The sequence below is a fragment of the Pelodiscus sinensis genome, chromosome 16, assembly GCF_049634645.1.
Source record: "Pelodiscus sinensis isolate JC-2024 chromosome 16, ASM4963464v1, whole genome shotgun sequence".
In the NCBI taxonomy this organism is placed as follows: domain Eukaryota; kingdom Metazoa; phylum Chordata; order Testudines; family Trionychidae; genus Pelodiscus; species Pelodiscus sinensis.
The window spans coordinates 28,427,786-28,444,684 of NC_134726.1; the positions used below are offsets into that span (position 1 = coordinate 28,427,786).

The 16,899-nt window shown below is 41.4% G+C and overlaps 1 protein-coding gene across 6 annotated transcripts in view; it reads right to left on the bottom strand.

Annotated features, from left to right (window-relative positions):
• Nucleotides 1–16,899, bottom strand: part of MAD1L1 (mitotic arrest deficient 1 like 1) — a 743,124-nt gene that overhangs the window by 652,423 nt on the left and 73,802 nt on the right. For all 6 annotated transcript variants that reach the window (XM_075899591.1, XM_075899593.1, XM_006112872.3 and 3 more), the window contains exon 10: nucleotides 5,293–5,379. In XM_075899591.1, the coding sequence (XP_075755706.1) occupies nucleotides 5,293–5,379 (87 nt within the window). The remainder of the gene's footprint in view (nucleotides 1–5,292; nucleotides 5,380–16,899) is intronic.

Below are 16,899 nucleotides of genomic sequence, written 5' to 3' on the forward strand. Positions count from 1 at the left end.
TAGGCAGGCAGGCTACTGCCACACATACTGGGATGGTGCTGTTCTTCTTCCCTTTCACTATCAGGGAGTGAGAATAAAGTACACAGCTTATGTACATTAATCTCACTCCCAGCTCGTGAGGGGAGGGGGCAGAGGAATAAGTGACGCAAGCTGAGTACTTTATCCTCATGGGGAAAAAGAGCACACTGCATCCTAGTACTTGCGTCTGTAAGCCCACACACACACGCTCTCACGAAATGGCACCTTTGGACATGTGCGGAAGCTCACTGCAGCATATGTTTACAGCAGAAGCCAGACATGGTGGACATGTTTCTAGGACATTAATTGTGTACTCAGAAGGAGTAAAGGAAAAGGGAAGGAGCTAATCAACAGTAGCTAAATGGACCTAGTAATTAAACTTGTTTCTTTCATTACCCACACAGTGCTCCTCCTAAGTAAAGCCAATTTCTCATAGGCTACATCTCATCAGCTATCAAAGTGATCCCAAAGCAGTCTTCATTAACCTCTATTCCTCTAAGCCTTTGGATTGTTATCTTTATTCTACAGTTACCCAGGTTCCACAATACCTCCTGCTGCTGCCACCGAAAGAATAATTTACTCTATTTACACAACTCTCAGCAACACGCTCCAGAGCAGCAGTGAGATTCCATCATGCACTATTAACAGCGCTTTCACTACATTAATCAGCAATGCTGACGGGTTTTTTTTCTGCAGCTAATGTGCCCAGTGGAAAAGTGGTTGTGACCCTCTATCTTTTCTCGTCACCAGCACTATGGAAGAAATTTTTGTTTCGCACCTAACCAATGTTAGCAACCTCCAAGAGACTCCATCTAATTCATACATAAATAAATAAACAATCCCCAGGTACACATAAAGACATTGACTTAAATCTGCAAATCAAGAAATGCTGGCCCCTGACTCTGCATGTCTAAGTGCCCCAATTTGCTTAGGAAGCGTAAGATATACGTTTTGCATCATCCCCTATTCACTACAGTTCCCTGAAATATTGATATACAACAGGTTATACAAAGCACTCATTGTGCTTACACTCCCCAAAGCCAGAAAAATCAACGCTAAGCCAGAACGGTAATGTTACACTAATGTGACCCTTTATGGTGCAACGGCCTTTCATTATTTTTTTAATAATGGAAACATTGGCATCACAGGAGCACTACTGAACTAGAGGGATAGAAATTCAAGGGAAGTGCTAAGTGAAATTGGTTTTGTCTGTTCATTCCTCAGATGCGCAATATGCTGTTGTGTACACATTTTACCCATGTCTTCTCCCCTCCTTGTTACACCCCTCTCTGTAGATCACCCAGATTAAACTGAACTGAAACAGGCTCCATATAGAGCTAAATCTGCTCTTCAGTTCTGCAACCAAGATGTGATTGTGTGTAGCAAATTACCCCCATTCCATCATTTCCATGCTTGGTTTGTTTTCTGAATCCCAGTCCTGCTCATATGCTGCTACACTTGCAATCAGATCCTCCCTGTTCAAAGGAAACTGGGAGCTGTTTGTGAGACTGCAGGATGAATAGAAGATTGAAATATGTCTTACAATAGTCAGTATTCCAGGAAGGTTCCCCACAATCAAAATAAAGTATCAGTAAAACTGTTCCATGAGGATCATAAAAATTACATGAGCAATGTAAAAGTTTGTGTAAGTATTCCATAAAACTCAACCAATATCAACAGCACCTACACAAGCATATCCAGGCACAATTAATATGCAGAGAGAGGGTTACCTGAGTAAAAGTTGTTTGCAGAGTGCTGGCATCCTGCAAGTGGGATGTTGCTGATCAATTAGGGTGTATCTAGACTACAGAGTTTTGTCGACAAAAGTGGACTTTTGTCGACAAAACTATACCTGCGTCTTCACTACCACCGAGTTCTATCGACATAACATTGACAGAATTCTGCAGTTTTGTTGACGGCGGTATACCTCATTCTACAAGGATTAACGCCTTTTGTCGACAGAGTTCTCTTGACAGAAGGCGTTACTGCATCTACACTATCCTTTGCGTCTACACTCTCATGTCGACAAACCAGCTTGCTTTGTCGACAGAACTGGATATAGTCTAGCCTCTGTCAACAAAAGCCTGTACATGAGGCAAACCCCGTTATTAAATTAAACATGCTAATGAGTAATAAGTTCATAAGCAGGTAAGATCATCATTAACCACACCTTACACTCTGCCCTCTTCTCATCATAACAATATGGAAATAAAGCTTGTGAGTGATTTCCTGCTTCCCTACCCAAAAGAGATTAAGATGCTGGCTTCTGGTCATGATTTTCTTAAGTATCCACGCAGATATTGAGAAAATTCAAAGCTTTCTGGAGCAGAGACCCTTCCCTATTTTATGTTTTTGCACTGAACAGAACTATACATATACAGGTATCACATTGTCAGCAGGCTCAATCTTAAGACCTTCAACACCAAAAGCCCAAAACCCGGCTACCACTAAAGCTAAAGGAGAACTACTGTAGTGGTGAGATAGTAGAAGGCTGTATAATTTCGAGGCCAACCACTAGAGGGAGTCATGATCTCACACACTAAGTCATTATATTACATCCACATTCTAGACAGTATAAGAAACAAATAAAACAACAGAGCATCAGCTGATCCCGGATATGGCTCAAGGAAAGAGAAAAATCAGATTTGCTTTCTTATAAAGCACTTTGTCAGAAACTCAAGATCCTCTCCTGGGAGCTTTCAAATCAACTGTAATGGAAGATTTAAGAACATACCTGATTGCCTATATTTTAAGACAGAAAATATTAGACAAAAGAAAGGAGATCTTGTCAATTTTATAAACTGAACTCAAATAATTGTGACTTAGCAGGTTTTAAGAGTTTTCATTTGAGCCAGGTCTTACTGCCTCTTTCATTTGAAGGCATCTTTGAAAATCAAGAAGTAATTTTGATCATGTTTTTGTTTTTAAGTTAAAATGATCCAGTTGTGACCAGCATGAACAAGCACTTCCAAAGGGCTCTTTTTCCCCTCAATAAAAAGATTCTCTCTGGCTATAAATAAATTAAGACAAAATCATTTTCTGTAACAGACAGTGAGCAGCAGCTATCAAAATCAGTAACTGTTAAAACTTTGCCACCTCCACTTTTATTTTTACTTTGGTCATTTGTTTTTGTTTTTTAAAAGATATCCAACTGTTTTTCCAGCTTACGCCTCCTAACAAATCCATGAACCAATTTAGCTGGCTGCCTGTTTGGCCAACAATTTTTACAACTGGCTAAAACATTTCAGTAGCAGTTAAAGAGCATTTATAGTAAACTTTATTGCCTTGCTTGAATCCTACTTGTCATTAATATTGGATGGCAGGGACAATGATTATCCCCTGAACCAGAACCTACCAGACACCTCAGGAGGCATGTTAGTAAAAGCAGGCTGAGATGAACAGAGGGTGTTTAACCAGTGCTGAACTATAGGACATTTGACTGCTTTGTGTTCAACATGTTTATGCTCAAAGTAGTCATTTTGCATGTTGCTATCGCTTGATCATGTCAGACAACACATTGGCAACACAAAAAGCCACAAACTCAAAAAACCTTTTAGATGTATGCTGAGGTGTTGCTTCTAACAAGAACAGACTTACGGAGTCAAGGAAATGAAAAGGCTTTGGAAAGAGAAGAGAGTGAGCACAGGGGTTCAGGTGACAGCACATTCTACTGAAGAATTACATTTCCTTCTTGCAGTGAATAGCCATGCTTAAAAATACTGCCACCTGTAAACAGCTCAGCCTGGGAAGTAAACAGATAGAGAGAGGCAAACAAACCCACGTCTCCTTATGAAACACCTAAGAATAGTAACATTAAAGATTGTATTGCATTAAGATATACTTTTCTACTCGTGGTTGCAGCAATAACAATATAGCCAACAGGTCTCTGGAGAAGTTCCAAGAACAAAGGACTCAGTCATTATTTAGTTTGTAAGCTCTTTGGGAAATGGACTGCATTTTTATTCTGTGTTTGTACAATGTATAGATCCATCAGGTCCTGATCAATGATTGTGACTCCTTACAAAGTAACTAATCCCAAAAGAAAAGTTTGATTAACCAAGACGACTACTGAATAAAGTACATATCTCATAGATTAAGTTTGTGGGGGATGCCAGTATCAATACAACAACTTCTACAATTCCAAAGTTAAAACAAATTACTTCCCTTCATGTCAAACCTCCAAGAAAGCTTAAACAAAATAAAAACACAATCCCTACTTCTCTGGGGGTCAGAAGCAAAATATATAATTCATACCTTCTGATGTAGATGGTCTATCCAGATAGGGAATCAAATTGAGTTACTTAAAAGATTTGGATCCTTGTAGTATTTCCTGCAGAAATCCCTGAAATCCTCAGACCAACTTGACTTAACCAGATTTGGTAGCCAAAAAAGCAGAATTAACATGTTCCTCTCAAACCAGGCCTACATTTAGAGGTGCAAGAATCAGTGTTGGATCTATTATACCAACATGTGAATACTGTCACTTAGAACATGGACCAAGCCAAACTCAAATCAGGAGTCTAACAGTGATTGGCGCACAAGATAACTTGATGCAGAATGCCGCAAGGACACGGATTATAATTCCCTCAGTCCTGCACTAGTGTAAAATATCACAATGCCTATACAGTCCAGTTATGGTGGCAGAGTCTGGATAATTTTATACCAGTTACATCACAGTAACAAATTAGCTTGCAAAAAACACTCAACCCCAAATTCAGGAAGCAGACGGAAGGTGCAGTAGTTCAGGCACACTGCTCCTATGATTGTTCAAGAGTTGTGTACTCTCAGAATACCACTAGCTAAAGGCAGAAATTCAAAGTCTTCTCACATGACCCATCAAGAAAAATTTCAAAGTCTTTGCAATGATCTTTTCCACTTGCCTAATCACAATCACTTGAACCCAAGGATTTCTAATCCTCTTCTACTGCTTTGTCTCTTTAGCTTTTAAAGGTGAAAATGGTTGGGAAAGCAGCTTACATTCCATCTGAACCCTGAATTCATTTCAGCCTAGGAAGTAAGCATGATTAAAGTGTTCCACATATTTATACACCTCCAATCCTCAAGACTATCCCACAATCTGCGGTTTTCCTTTAAATCACAAATGTAATCTTCAACATCAGCTTAGTAAAGATAATGACAATACAGATGATTTCTTGGAGGCAACAGGACAAAATGAAGAGCAGCAAGCATCTTGGACTGCAGCCTTTTATTTTCTGTTCACTTATATTAAAAGTAACAAATTCCTGCAACACACCATTTGTTGGCATCACCTACCTGTTTGTGATGGTACAGTTCTGCTCTTTCAACACAAGCTCCCTCTGCTGCAGGGCAACAATCTGTCTCGAGAGATCATCAGGGGTTCTAAACAATTAAACAATAATGGAAACAGTTAAACATAAACATGTCAGTGGCTGAAGTCCGAGATTTGACTGTATAAAAAGGATCACACAGAGAGGCAGATAAGATTGGTGCTATAGGCTAAGGCTGACACAGTCTATTACAACAACTGAACTATCACTGGTTTGTGTATTGTCAAGCACACACAGCCAGTTGTATTCATTAGGACATCAAACCCCTGCTGCACTCTAAGCCTACCCCTTCCAGTCAATAGAACATCAGGCCCATCACTTCGTACAGAATCACGCTCTCAGGCTTTGTCTATACTAACCCCTGCTGTCAATCTATGTGACAAATAGCATAGCTGAAGTTGGCATACTTGTTGCAGCATCTTGCATGCGGTAAGGATGCAAGGGCCTTAGCAGCAAGGGGAGAAATGTCTTCAGTCGACAGAATTAACCAATAAACCTACTCTTACTGGTTAATTGTGTAGTCGTCTACACGTTGACATCCCTACCAAAAAGTGCACTGTAATTATCTCTGCCTATATGAAATGCCTCAAAACAGCTCCTAAAGATACAGCTCCTTCTGTTTAGATGGACAGTGAACATGTATGCAATAGGAAAATCCATACTATTATAAAGGGAGTCTTCTCACAGAAGAGTGGAAGTAGATGGTGAACAGTGATTTTATACCAGAAACAGTCGTAAGACCCCAGAATTCACTTTGACTATGTTGTCAAACCAACTAAGCATTCAAGATAACAAAAGGTTGCAGATCTACTTTAGTTACTTTTTAAACCTCAAGAAAGTAAATTAAATTTTAAATTTTAAAGAGATTTAGAAAATGAATCTTTGAGCCTGCACATGTAGAATATTTTAATACACTGAACAACACTGCCCTCTCCAGGATGGAATACACTAAACTAGTTGACATAACTGAGCTTGAAAAGAAGAGACACACAATTTAACACATCAAGCAAGCATTGTTTTTGAAGTTAAAGACTTTACATTGATTTCCAAAACTGGAGAGGTTATGGAATAGTCGAATAGAGTATCAACTTCTCACTCCTTCCCCCTCTCCCCCCACCCCCCAGCAGCAAAGGGGGGTCGGGAGGGCAACAGGAGCTGGTGCCAGGGGTGGGTGGCTTAAAAGCCAAATTCCCCCCAGAACCAGTTCCGCAGTTGCTGCCTTGCCCCCTTCCGCCTCACTGCCTCTATCAGAGGCAGTACGAGGGATAGGGGAGGTCACTGTGAAATAGTCTCTTCCCGGCTCACCATGGGCAGAAGCTGCTCAGGCAGCAGCCCCTGCTAGTGGTGACCTGGGCTGGCCACGGACAGGGGCTGCTCCGGCAGCAGCCTCTGGCCACAGCCACCATAAACAAGGGCTGGTACCGAAGCAAGCCTCTGTTCACAGCAGACAAGGCTGGTCACTGCAAACTGGGGCTGCTGGACTCAGTACAAACCAGAACCGAACAGTCCCAGATCATGCTGATCCAGGACGCTACACCTCTGCATTTTAAATGTAGTAAGAGCCATAGTGCGGGTGGCTCCCAGAGCCAGCACAAGCCAGGACTTCTCAGGCCTGGCTCAAGTTGGCTCCTGGAGCTACCCCTTATCAACTACACGATAAGTCAGATATTTAACATTCCTATCCAAAACACAGGAAAGTCACAGTGTAACAGATGTTACTAAATGAGCGAGCACCAACTTCACTTGCTCCCATAATCTAAAGAAAAACAGATTTAATAGCAAAGACTGCTTTTCCTTTAGCTCAGTGAATCATTTGCAATTCAGTGCTCTAATTTCTAATCTGTACAAAAGGGAGGTTACTCACCCTGTGAAGTAGCGACAGTACTTCAAGATGTGTATCCCCATGACTATGTCTACACTGGCAGCTTCTTGCGCAAGAACATCTTGCGCAAGGGTTCTTGTGCAAGAAGTATCGCGCAAGAAAACATGCACACTGCCATATGCGAGCTGAGAAGGAGTTTGGAGCGTGAAGGAGGGGTTTGGAGTGTGGAGAAAGACAACTGATAAGGAGACCGGAGGAGCCAAGGAGAGCAGCAGCAGCCCTGATAAAGGCTGCAGGAAGATGCCAAACACCAACAAGGTGAGTGAATCTTATACGGTGACTCCTAAATTGTGGGACAGTGGCCTGACTAGGGGCCAAGGCGTAGGATTGACCATACCACAGTAGCTTGACGCTTGCTATGAAGTAGTACGCTCTTTACTTGTTGTGAGCACTTCTGTTCCACCGCCAAAAATCAGACAGGTACTAGGCCATCAAGTGTAGTGTTTGAGGCTGGGGATGGAGAATTGTGCCTCCTTTCTGAAATAAAAGGCCTGGGCAGGTCAGAAGTGGGTAGGGAGGTCTGAGAGACATTTGATAGAGATAGGGAAACCAGGTCTGCCTGGACCACGCTGTGGCTATAAGGATTACCTGGGTTTCATCTAGCTGTATTTTCCAGAAAACCCTGGGGAATGAGCCAGATAGGATGGAATGCATGGAACAGGTGAGTATTCCAGGGGATAAGCAAAGCATCTCCTATATATATTTGGGGCTTATGCCTGCTCTCAAGAAATATTGGGGACATTTGGAGTTCTGGTACGTTGCAAATAGGTCTATGTGCAGACAACCCTAACATTGGAATAAGTCATGAGTGATTAGCTCATGTAACTCCCACTCGTGATTTGTCACAAAGTGGCAAATGGTATTCTTTTTCCCAGGAAGATATGAGGCGGTGATAGTAATACTATGGTGGATACACCAGTTCCACAGTCGAATCACCTTTGCACAGAGGGAATGCGAGTGGGCATCCCCCCTGGCGATTGATGTAGATCATCATACTCATATTGCTGGTGAAGATATGCACCGCTGAGCCTTAGATACACTGATGGAAAGTGTATGCATGCATTGTGGATCACTCTGAGCTCGAACAGATTGATATGAAGTCCTGACAACGTTGGACCCCTTGCCCAGTGCGAACTGTTATAAAAATTGAGCACCCCAACCTAAAAGCGAAGCATCCATAGTGATCTGTTTGGAAAGTTGTTTCTGGTGGAATGGTACACCAGTACAAAGGTTCTTTGATTTGATCCACCATCTTAGTGAGGTGAAGACCTTTGGAGGAACAGAAACATATCTGTGCACCTGGTGTTGAGGTGGGGTATTACACTGAGGCAATCCAGTGTTGGAGGCAGCGAAAGCATAGGCGGGCATGAGGAACAATGTGTGTGGTAGCTGCCATTTGTCCCATAAATCTGAGAAGTTATTATAGGGACAGTTGAATTTGTGGTCATGATTGAGGTTAAGCTTCTGATGGCCTTGAAATGTTGATTCGGGAGGTATGCGTGTGCTGTTGTGGAATCCAGGTAGACCCCTATGAATTCCAAGGTTTGAGTAGGGTGGAGGGTGGATTTTTGTTGTTTGATGATAAATCCCAGAGACTGGAAAAGGTTCTTAGTAAAAATGATCATGTCTCTTGTGGCCTGTTGAGAGGTGCTTCAAATGAGGCAATCATCTAGGTAAGGGAATACTGTGATACCGTTTCGACAAAGGTGCGCCGCAGCGACTGCTAAGGTCTTGGAGAAGACTCTTGGGGCAGAAAAGAGTCCGAAGGGAAATACTCTATACTGCAAATGATCTGACGCTACTGTAAAGTGTAGAAAGCACCATGCGCTGGATGCATGGTTACATGAAAGTTCGTGTCTTGTAGGTCAAGGGCTGCGAACCAGTCTCCTTTTTCCAGTGCCAGAATAATCATAGCGAGTGTAATTATCTTGAAATGTTGCTTGCGGAGGTATTTGTTTAGTTGTCGGAGGTAAAGGATGGGTCTCCAGCTCCCTGTTCTTTTCTCTGTGAGGAAGTAATTTGAGTAAAAACCTCCTCCTTGGTATTTCATGGGAACCCGTTCTACGGCTTCTATAATTAGAAAGTGTGAGACCTGTTGGCAGAGCAGTATTTCATGAAAGGAGTCCCTGAAGAGGGAGGGGCAAGGTGAGAGGGTTGGGGGAGACAGATGTTAGGGGAATAGAATGCCCACATCTGAAGATTTCCAACACCGATCCGTGGTGACTGATGCTGATTGGTTTTAAAAGGGGTGCAGGAAGTGGTGGTGGAAGAAGATGTTGGACTAGCATGGCATTGGTGTGGAAGAGAGGTTGGGCAGGCCCCCAAAGCTTCCCATCTAGAAGCCTGTGAGGTGGAAGAGCTAGTGTTCAGGGCTCTCCGTTGGTGGTTTCTAGGTCTGAAATGACCTTGGTCAAATGGTCGTTGGTGGTGTTATCTGCAGAAGGATGAGTCCCTGTGTCTCTGGTAGGGTACGTAACACGCCTTCTCTGATAAGGGGGAGTGTACATCCCTAGGATACATAGGGTGGTACAGAAGTCCTTGCTGGAGTGTAGGACTTTGTCTTTGTGGCAAAGAGTTTACCTTTGTCAAATGGTAGATCCTCGACCTTCGCTTGGAGGTCCTTGAGGACTCCAGCTGCTTGCAGCCAAGACAAGCAACTCATTACTATAGACATTGCTGTAGCTCTTTATGCTGTGTAAGCAGCATCGAGAGCCATTTCTAAAGCTGAGAGAGATATGGTGTACCCCTCTTGTACAACAGACTTTAATATAGGTCTCTTATGGTCAGGAAGATGTTTCATCAGCTCTGTTAGTTTTGCATAGTTGTCGAAGTTGTGACTGGCAAGCAGGGCTGTATAATTTGCTAGGAGAAGTTAGAGTGTCAAGGAGGAGTACATCTTCCTCCCAAATGAGTCCAGACATTTGTGGGTTTTGAGTCCAGACATTTGTGGGTTTTAACCGGCGTATTTGTATTCAGAGTTTTTAGACCTCTGATTTGCAGCATCAACAACTAATGAGTTGGGCTTAGAGTGTAGAACTAAAAAGTCCATGCCTTTTGATGGAACAAAGTATTTTCTGTCAGCCCACTGATTAGTCAGGGGGAAAGGGGTTGTGGCTGGTGTTTGCCAAACTTCATCTGCTGCTTCCAAAATTGCTTCATCAAGGGGAAAGCGCAATTTTTTATCTTGCTAAGGTTTGGAGGTTCTTTAAAAGTTTATCCATTTTTCTTGCACTTCTGATAATACACACCTGCTGACTGGTAGAAACCCTTTTAAATAGGTCTTGGAATTTTTTTAAGTCGCCACTGGGTATGGGGTCGTCTGGAATGACTGCTTCATCTGGTGAAGAGGACGACTTGTCATTGGGTGTCAGACCTTGATGTTGGTATTTGGGTCATCCATAATCTGCCCTTCCTCCATGTCAAGACTGTCTGTTGGAGATGATGGAGGACTTGGGTGTAGGAATGGTAATGATCTCTGAGCAGGCACGGAGGGGACAGTTGAACTGAGTCATGTTGCAGCATGACGATGGTAAGGGGACCAGCAGCTTTGGTACGGAGGATGGTACAACCAATATGGGTGCCACAGAAACATGGTGAGAATACCATGTTTTCTGCGTATCATATGTTAATGTGGGCTCCTGCAGGGGAGGAGTGTTGAGAAGAGGAAACAGTCTTAGCATCATCATGGTAGACGCTGTCATGTGATAGAGTAGGTGATCGTAGTGAGAGAGGGGAGTTTCACACTGATAGGGGAGAGTGAGAATGATGTCATGATATAGTCCCATAAGGAGATCTGGCTCTTGGTTCCTGGTTCAGTACTGGAGCAGTCTAGTCCTGAGTGCATGCTGAGGAACAGTGGCGGCTTGATGATGTTTGCCATGGTGCCAATGTGGTTGGTGCCAGCCGAGGAAGCATCAGCGCCAGCGATGGCGGCAGTGACTCGGAGCTCGGAATGCGAGACTGAGTTAGGTGGATTTTAACCTGGCCTTCCTTGGTGCCGCTGGTGCTTGCAGTGCTGGGGATGATGGCAGTGCCGGGAATGCTGGTGGTGCTCACGATGCTGAGGTTATCTTAGAAGTTGCTGAGCTCCAAGTGGGTGCTCTTTTTGGTGCTGGGATAGCCACGGCCATGCTCTGTTTAGATTGCAGCGTGGATCCTGTTATTGATGTGGCACAGGGCCTCTGAATACCCAAAGTGCCTGTCTTATCTCCCATGTTAATTTTTTGTTTTGATAACACCTTCAGCTCAGCAGAGCTTGAAGGTTTTTCCCCAAGAAGAAGGGGTATCTGAATAATTAGTACCCTCTTTATCCAACTGAGGTTGAAGCATTCTGTCAAAAAGTAACATGTGCAATCTTAGCTCTCTCTTTGTAAGCCCTGGCTGTGAGGCTGTACCAATGGATGCACTTCTGGGGGACATGGCTCTCACCCAGGCAGCGGATATATTTGGCATGGCTGTCAGACGCAGGCATAGAAACCCAGCATTTCTCAAATTTTTTAAACCAGGAGATCCCAGCATGTCATCAGTTGATGGAGTTTCTTCTTTTCTCTTCCAGCTCCCCCCCCCCCCTTTTTTTAAGAGGCCTGAAGAGGCCTGTGGTTCACCATGCATTGTTCCTGAGGGATTATGCAATGACTGACTGCGAAATCTAAGCAACTATTTACACTAAAAATTAACTATATAATTTTTTTAACTATTAAAAGAACAAAAAGAACAGTTAACTTCCTAATACTAATTTTCTCTCCACAGAAGTGAAGAGAAGTGAGAGGTTGGAGCTCCATCTGCAGCTGAGGGTTGCAACGAAGGAACTGAGAGAAGTCGGGCTGCGTGCATGAACTCCAAAGACACGAACAGCATGTTCCAACCTTGCGCATGCATGGTCCGACTACACAGTGCTAGAAAAGTCTCTGATCTTCAGCACTAGGATGAGCCTGACACCAACAGTGGATCACCCACGGGGACATCACTCAAAGAAGAACCAGGCTTTAGCCTCAAGAACTCTGATCCTAGTCACAAGAAATGCTGATTTTCTTTCCCCACTGGATACCTAGAAAGTCCTGGGCTAGAGGAGGGAATAAAAAGGAAAGATAGGACAGGAATCGCAAATGACAAGGGGAATTTTCTTTCATATAAACCAATTATGTTCACCTTTCCACTACTTCCTCTATCTCCTAGTAGTTGTTCCATAACAGTACTCACTAGAATCAGGAACATGAACTCCTGCCATTAGACAGGGATATAATCTTTTGCAACTCTGACTCATGTCATGTAACTAATGCCAGGAAATAGTCAGTCTGTTACCAGTACTCCTACGTTTCCCACATATTACACAGTGCCAGAGGTAAACAGTATCTTTGGCAAAAATTGAGCAAATTAAGTCATTTGAATCTCTTAAGTTGGAAGCGAATGAAGCAGAAAACCCAAGAGGGGTAGGGAATGGCAGCACTTCCAAGATTTAGCAGAAGAAAGGAACAGCACAGAACAATCTTCCACATGCATTTACATGGCATGATCAGACACACTAGAGATGTAAATTTATTCCAGAGGCTTTGGCTACACTAACACCCCCCACCTTAATCTAGTCAACAACTTCAGCTAAGCAAATCGCATAGCTAAAGTTGACATAATTATGGCCGTGTCCTCTGTGTAGTAAGGCCAATGGGACTGCTCTCCCATTGACTCTGGCTATGCTTCTTGTCCTAGTGGAGTGACAGATTCAACCAGAGAGTGCTCGAAGATTGATTTATTATGTCTAAGCAGACATGATAAATAATTTGCTGGTGGATCAATCACTGCAGTTTTGATCCACCACTAGTGAAGATAAGAGGAACCAAAAAAAGATGCATCTGTGAACTTACAGATTAAGGCCTTATCCATTCTAGAGGTCTCAGCCATCAGTAACAATTTTTCAGTGTAATCCCCCACACTAGAGATAGACAAAAAATCTGGAAGTCACTATTTGTACCTATGCCTGATACTAGGATTTAAGTTGCATCCATACAAAATTCCTTAATAGAGGATTTGCTTGCTTGCAATAGATGTTTCCACTGGAACAGTTACACTGGTGGCTGACCAATAATGACTATATATCGAGGCTAAATCACGACTATGATCTAAAGCTTGTCTATTCAAACATTTCACGAATTCATTCCATGCAAAAATGCCACCAAGGAAAGACAGTTTCAGGAAACCAGGTACAAAGTAAGACTATTGATCATTATGAATTTTTGTATTACAGCTAAGACATTCAAATTTAAACAATTTAAAAGAAGGACTAATTAGAAGCCAAATTATTTACTGTGTTACATAACAAAAAAAGATGTGGAAAATATAGTATGTGATCAAGTAATTATCGACTATCATAAATCATACACACAAGGAAGATGAATCATTTGTAAAGGCAACTTTAATTCTAGAATTTCCTATTTTGGGGTGCCTGCCTTTATATGTATGTATTTTGTAATATACTGGTTTTTTATTAAAAGGTATTAGAAATTTCATCATATCGATTCCCATTAAGTTCATTAGCAAAGTACATTCATTCATAGAATTTAAGGAAAGAAGGGACCGTTAGACCCTATTAGCTAACCTCCTGGGCCATAGAATTTCATTCAGTTACTTCAGTATTGAGCACAAAAACTTTGTGACATTTAGACCTTCAGCACAGGTCCTAACTCAGTCTCCCCATGCATTTCAGCTAGGCTGCATGTATGGCCCTGGGATGGAGCATGCTCTGTGAACAAAGGGCATACTCAGGCTGGGCAGCACAGACCTATAGTAACATCGAGCATTCTCGGTGTAAGAAGAATCTTCAAAGAATTTAGTTAGTATTTCATAACGAGACAGTGTGGCATGTGTGAGCTGCAATTCTCAGAGGCTTACAGTTACAACTCATCCCAATGTGAGCAGATTTTCACAATGACAAAACACAAACCCCAGAAACCAGAAAGACCACTGCTGCCAAATGTCCCTGCTGCACATTACTAGAACTTCTCAGTGAAACAGTTGTAAGACCTTTTAAATATGAACAAAACACAAGTTCTGTAATTTTGCTCCAAGAAATCACTGAATTTTTTTTTTTTTAAGTGTCAACAAAAATATCAGCTGGAGGCAGCCTCCCAGCATGGAATATTTCCATTAAAGTTTGGCAAACTTATAAGCAACTGAAAAACAATTGTGTTTTAATGGAAAGTGATACAAAAAATGATGTTCAGAGATAGCAGCTGCCAACCGATTTCCAATAAAAGGCCAAATTATCATCCTCTGTCATGGGATTCAGGTCAACAATCTGACCTTTGACCTAGTTTTATCAATTAGCTGATTGGGATTTGTGTTTACTATTCGGTGAAACACTTTACTAGCACTTGATTTAAAAAGAGTGTTCGAATTGATGGTTAAATTAATAGATATTACCTTCTGCTATCTAACGGGTGTTAGCTTTCTATAAACTAACACATATGACTGGGCCAGGAAATAAAATTGGCCTCTTACAAATAAAAGTCACACACTTAATTATAGATTCCAAAAATTATTCACATCAAAATCCAAGTGAGATCACATACGGTGCCTTCTAGGTCATCAAAGCCACACGCCTCACACTTTTCCCGTTTTACTTTTTAAACATAGGCACATGTAATGAAACTAAACCAGCCCAGTTTTGGTACCACATTTCACTCTACTAGCAATGAACCTTCACTGATGTAAATCATCCTCTCTCTTCATAGATTTATGTAAACAGTGGTGAATGAAAAAATAACCACCTGTCAGCATCCCAGTACTCACCGAACATTTGTGCACTGGCTTGCCTCAAGCCTTTCCATTAGCTGCACTGATAATTACACAACCCAGTAACTATAACACAGTTCATACCAGTGAATATTAGAGAATCAACCAGATAATTTTGAAACAATCTGCCTTGTAAAATAAGCTACTAAGCTCATATTCACGTTTTTCCTGTACTCAGTACTGCTTCCAAGAAGCTAAAGCATCTAGTGTTTCTCTCCACTTTTCCCCCAATATTTCCCAGGCACATAAATCTAGTTTATTCATGGAACAAGCCACTCCTTACATTGTCTAACATGTATCAGTGCAAATTCACAGACAAATATTTTTCATAGTATAATGGAGAATACAGGCCTGTGATTCCACATTGCAATTTTGATTGAATTGCACTACTCTAAATACAGACTATAGATTTTGGTGTGCAAGACTGCTAGTATTTATTCCTCCACTAAATGATTATAAAGAATGGACAGAAAGGCAAATTAAAATACACCAAGTAGCCTCTGTATCTGAATTCTAGTCATTCAACTGCTGTCTGACTCTCGAGCAAAATACAAGGAGCTGAAAGCTGGATGCTGCTTCCCTTCACCCCTGCTCAGAGATCAAATCTCCTTCTGCAATAAACCTTAAAACAAAATTCTGCTTTCCAGTATCTGGGAAGCAATACCCAAGCACTCAGGAGCATTTGATATCAATTTAGAAACAAGGTTTTTGCCCTAAGGTACAAATTAGCCCAGAAAGGCTTAGAGCAGAAGTAAGGCAGTCAAGAGACAAAATTACACTTTGAAGTACAGATAATTTAAAAAGGAGCAATTTAATAATGATAAAAACTCCACAACTGTTCAAATGAAGTGAAAAATTAACTTAATGGGATGCCCATCCAAATCATTCTGCTTCACTCAATGAGCTTTCAAGCTTCCACTGGCAAACTTTATGCCAAGATGTTCTTCACCCACTCAACTGGAATTTTGTAAAAAAATTGCCAGAAAGTTTCTCTGTTGTGCTGTGTTAGTTAAGAGGCTATTATCATTTCCATTATAAACTCCAATACTTTGGCACTTAGAACTAGATGTTTTTAAAGCACTGAGCTGAGATCACTAAACAGCCTAGATGCCAACCTTTTTCTGTAATAAAACATAAAATGAAAAATGGATAAAATGTTATTTAATTTATAATAGATTAGAATTAAATATTACTTACTGCAAGTGTTTCACAGTTATACAGCAAAGGGAAAATATTTGACTTGAGTTAGATCTTTTTACCTATGAATGTGCAAAGTAAAAATAAGGCCATATTGATTAAAAAATAATTTGTGCTACTGTGTTTTGAGAATTGAGGCCGTTTAGATTTTTTGTTCTTAAATAAACTGTTGAAGTTACCCAGGTATTTATATTTTATAATGCAGTGCACTCCATTTATAAAAATAACTGATATAAGCAGGGCTCGACAAATAATGCAATCTACTCACCTGTGGCAAGTAGATTACAACCTGGAAAAGCCGGGTCCTGGATATAAGTTAGGCAAGTCCTGGATATAAGCGTCAACCACATACAGTGATCAAAACCATTTGGACAAAATCATTCCTATACAAACTAAATATGCTGCTTGTAAGAATCAACCATTTATAAAAATCAAATAGTCTGGGATGAATGTGATTCTTATAAAAGAAGTGCATTGTGTTAACATGCTCTAAGCAGCAATTTTTGCTCAGGTATAACTGTTTTAAAGTGTCTTCATGCAACATTTTTGCATATTGCTTTAACTCTACCAGAATACAAAGGAGGGATGTTTAATTTCGATTAATCAATTAATCAACTAGTTGATTTCAAGAAAGAGATGCAGCAGGACTGCTTAGGTCTCCACTTACATGGGTTCTCTGCTGAGCCTCTCCCTTTGAAATGTACAAGA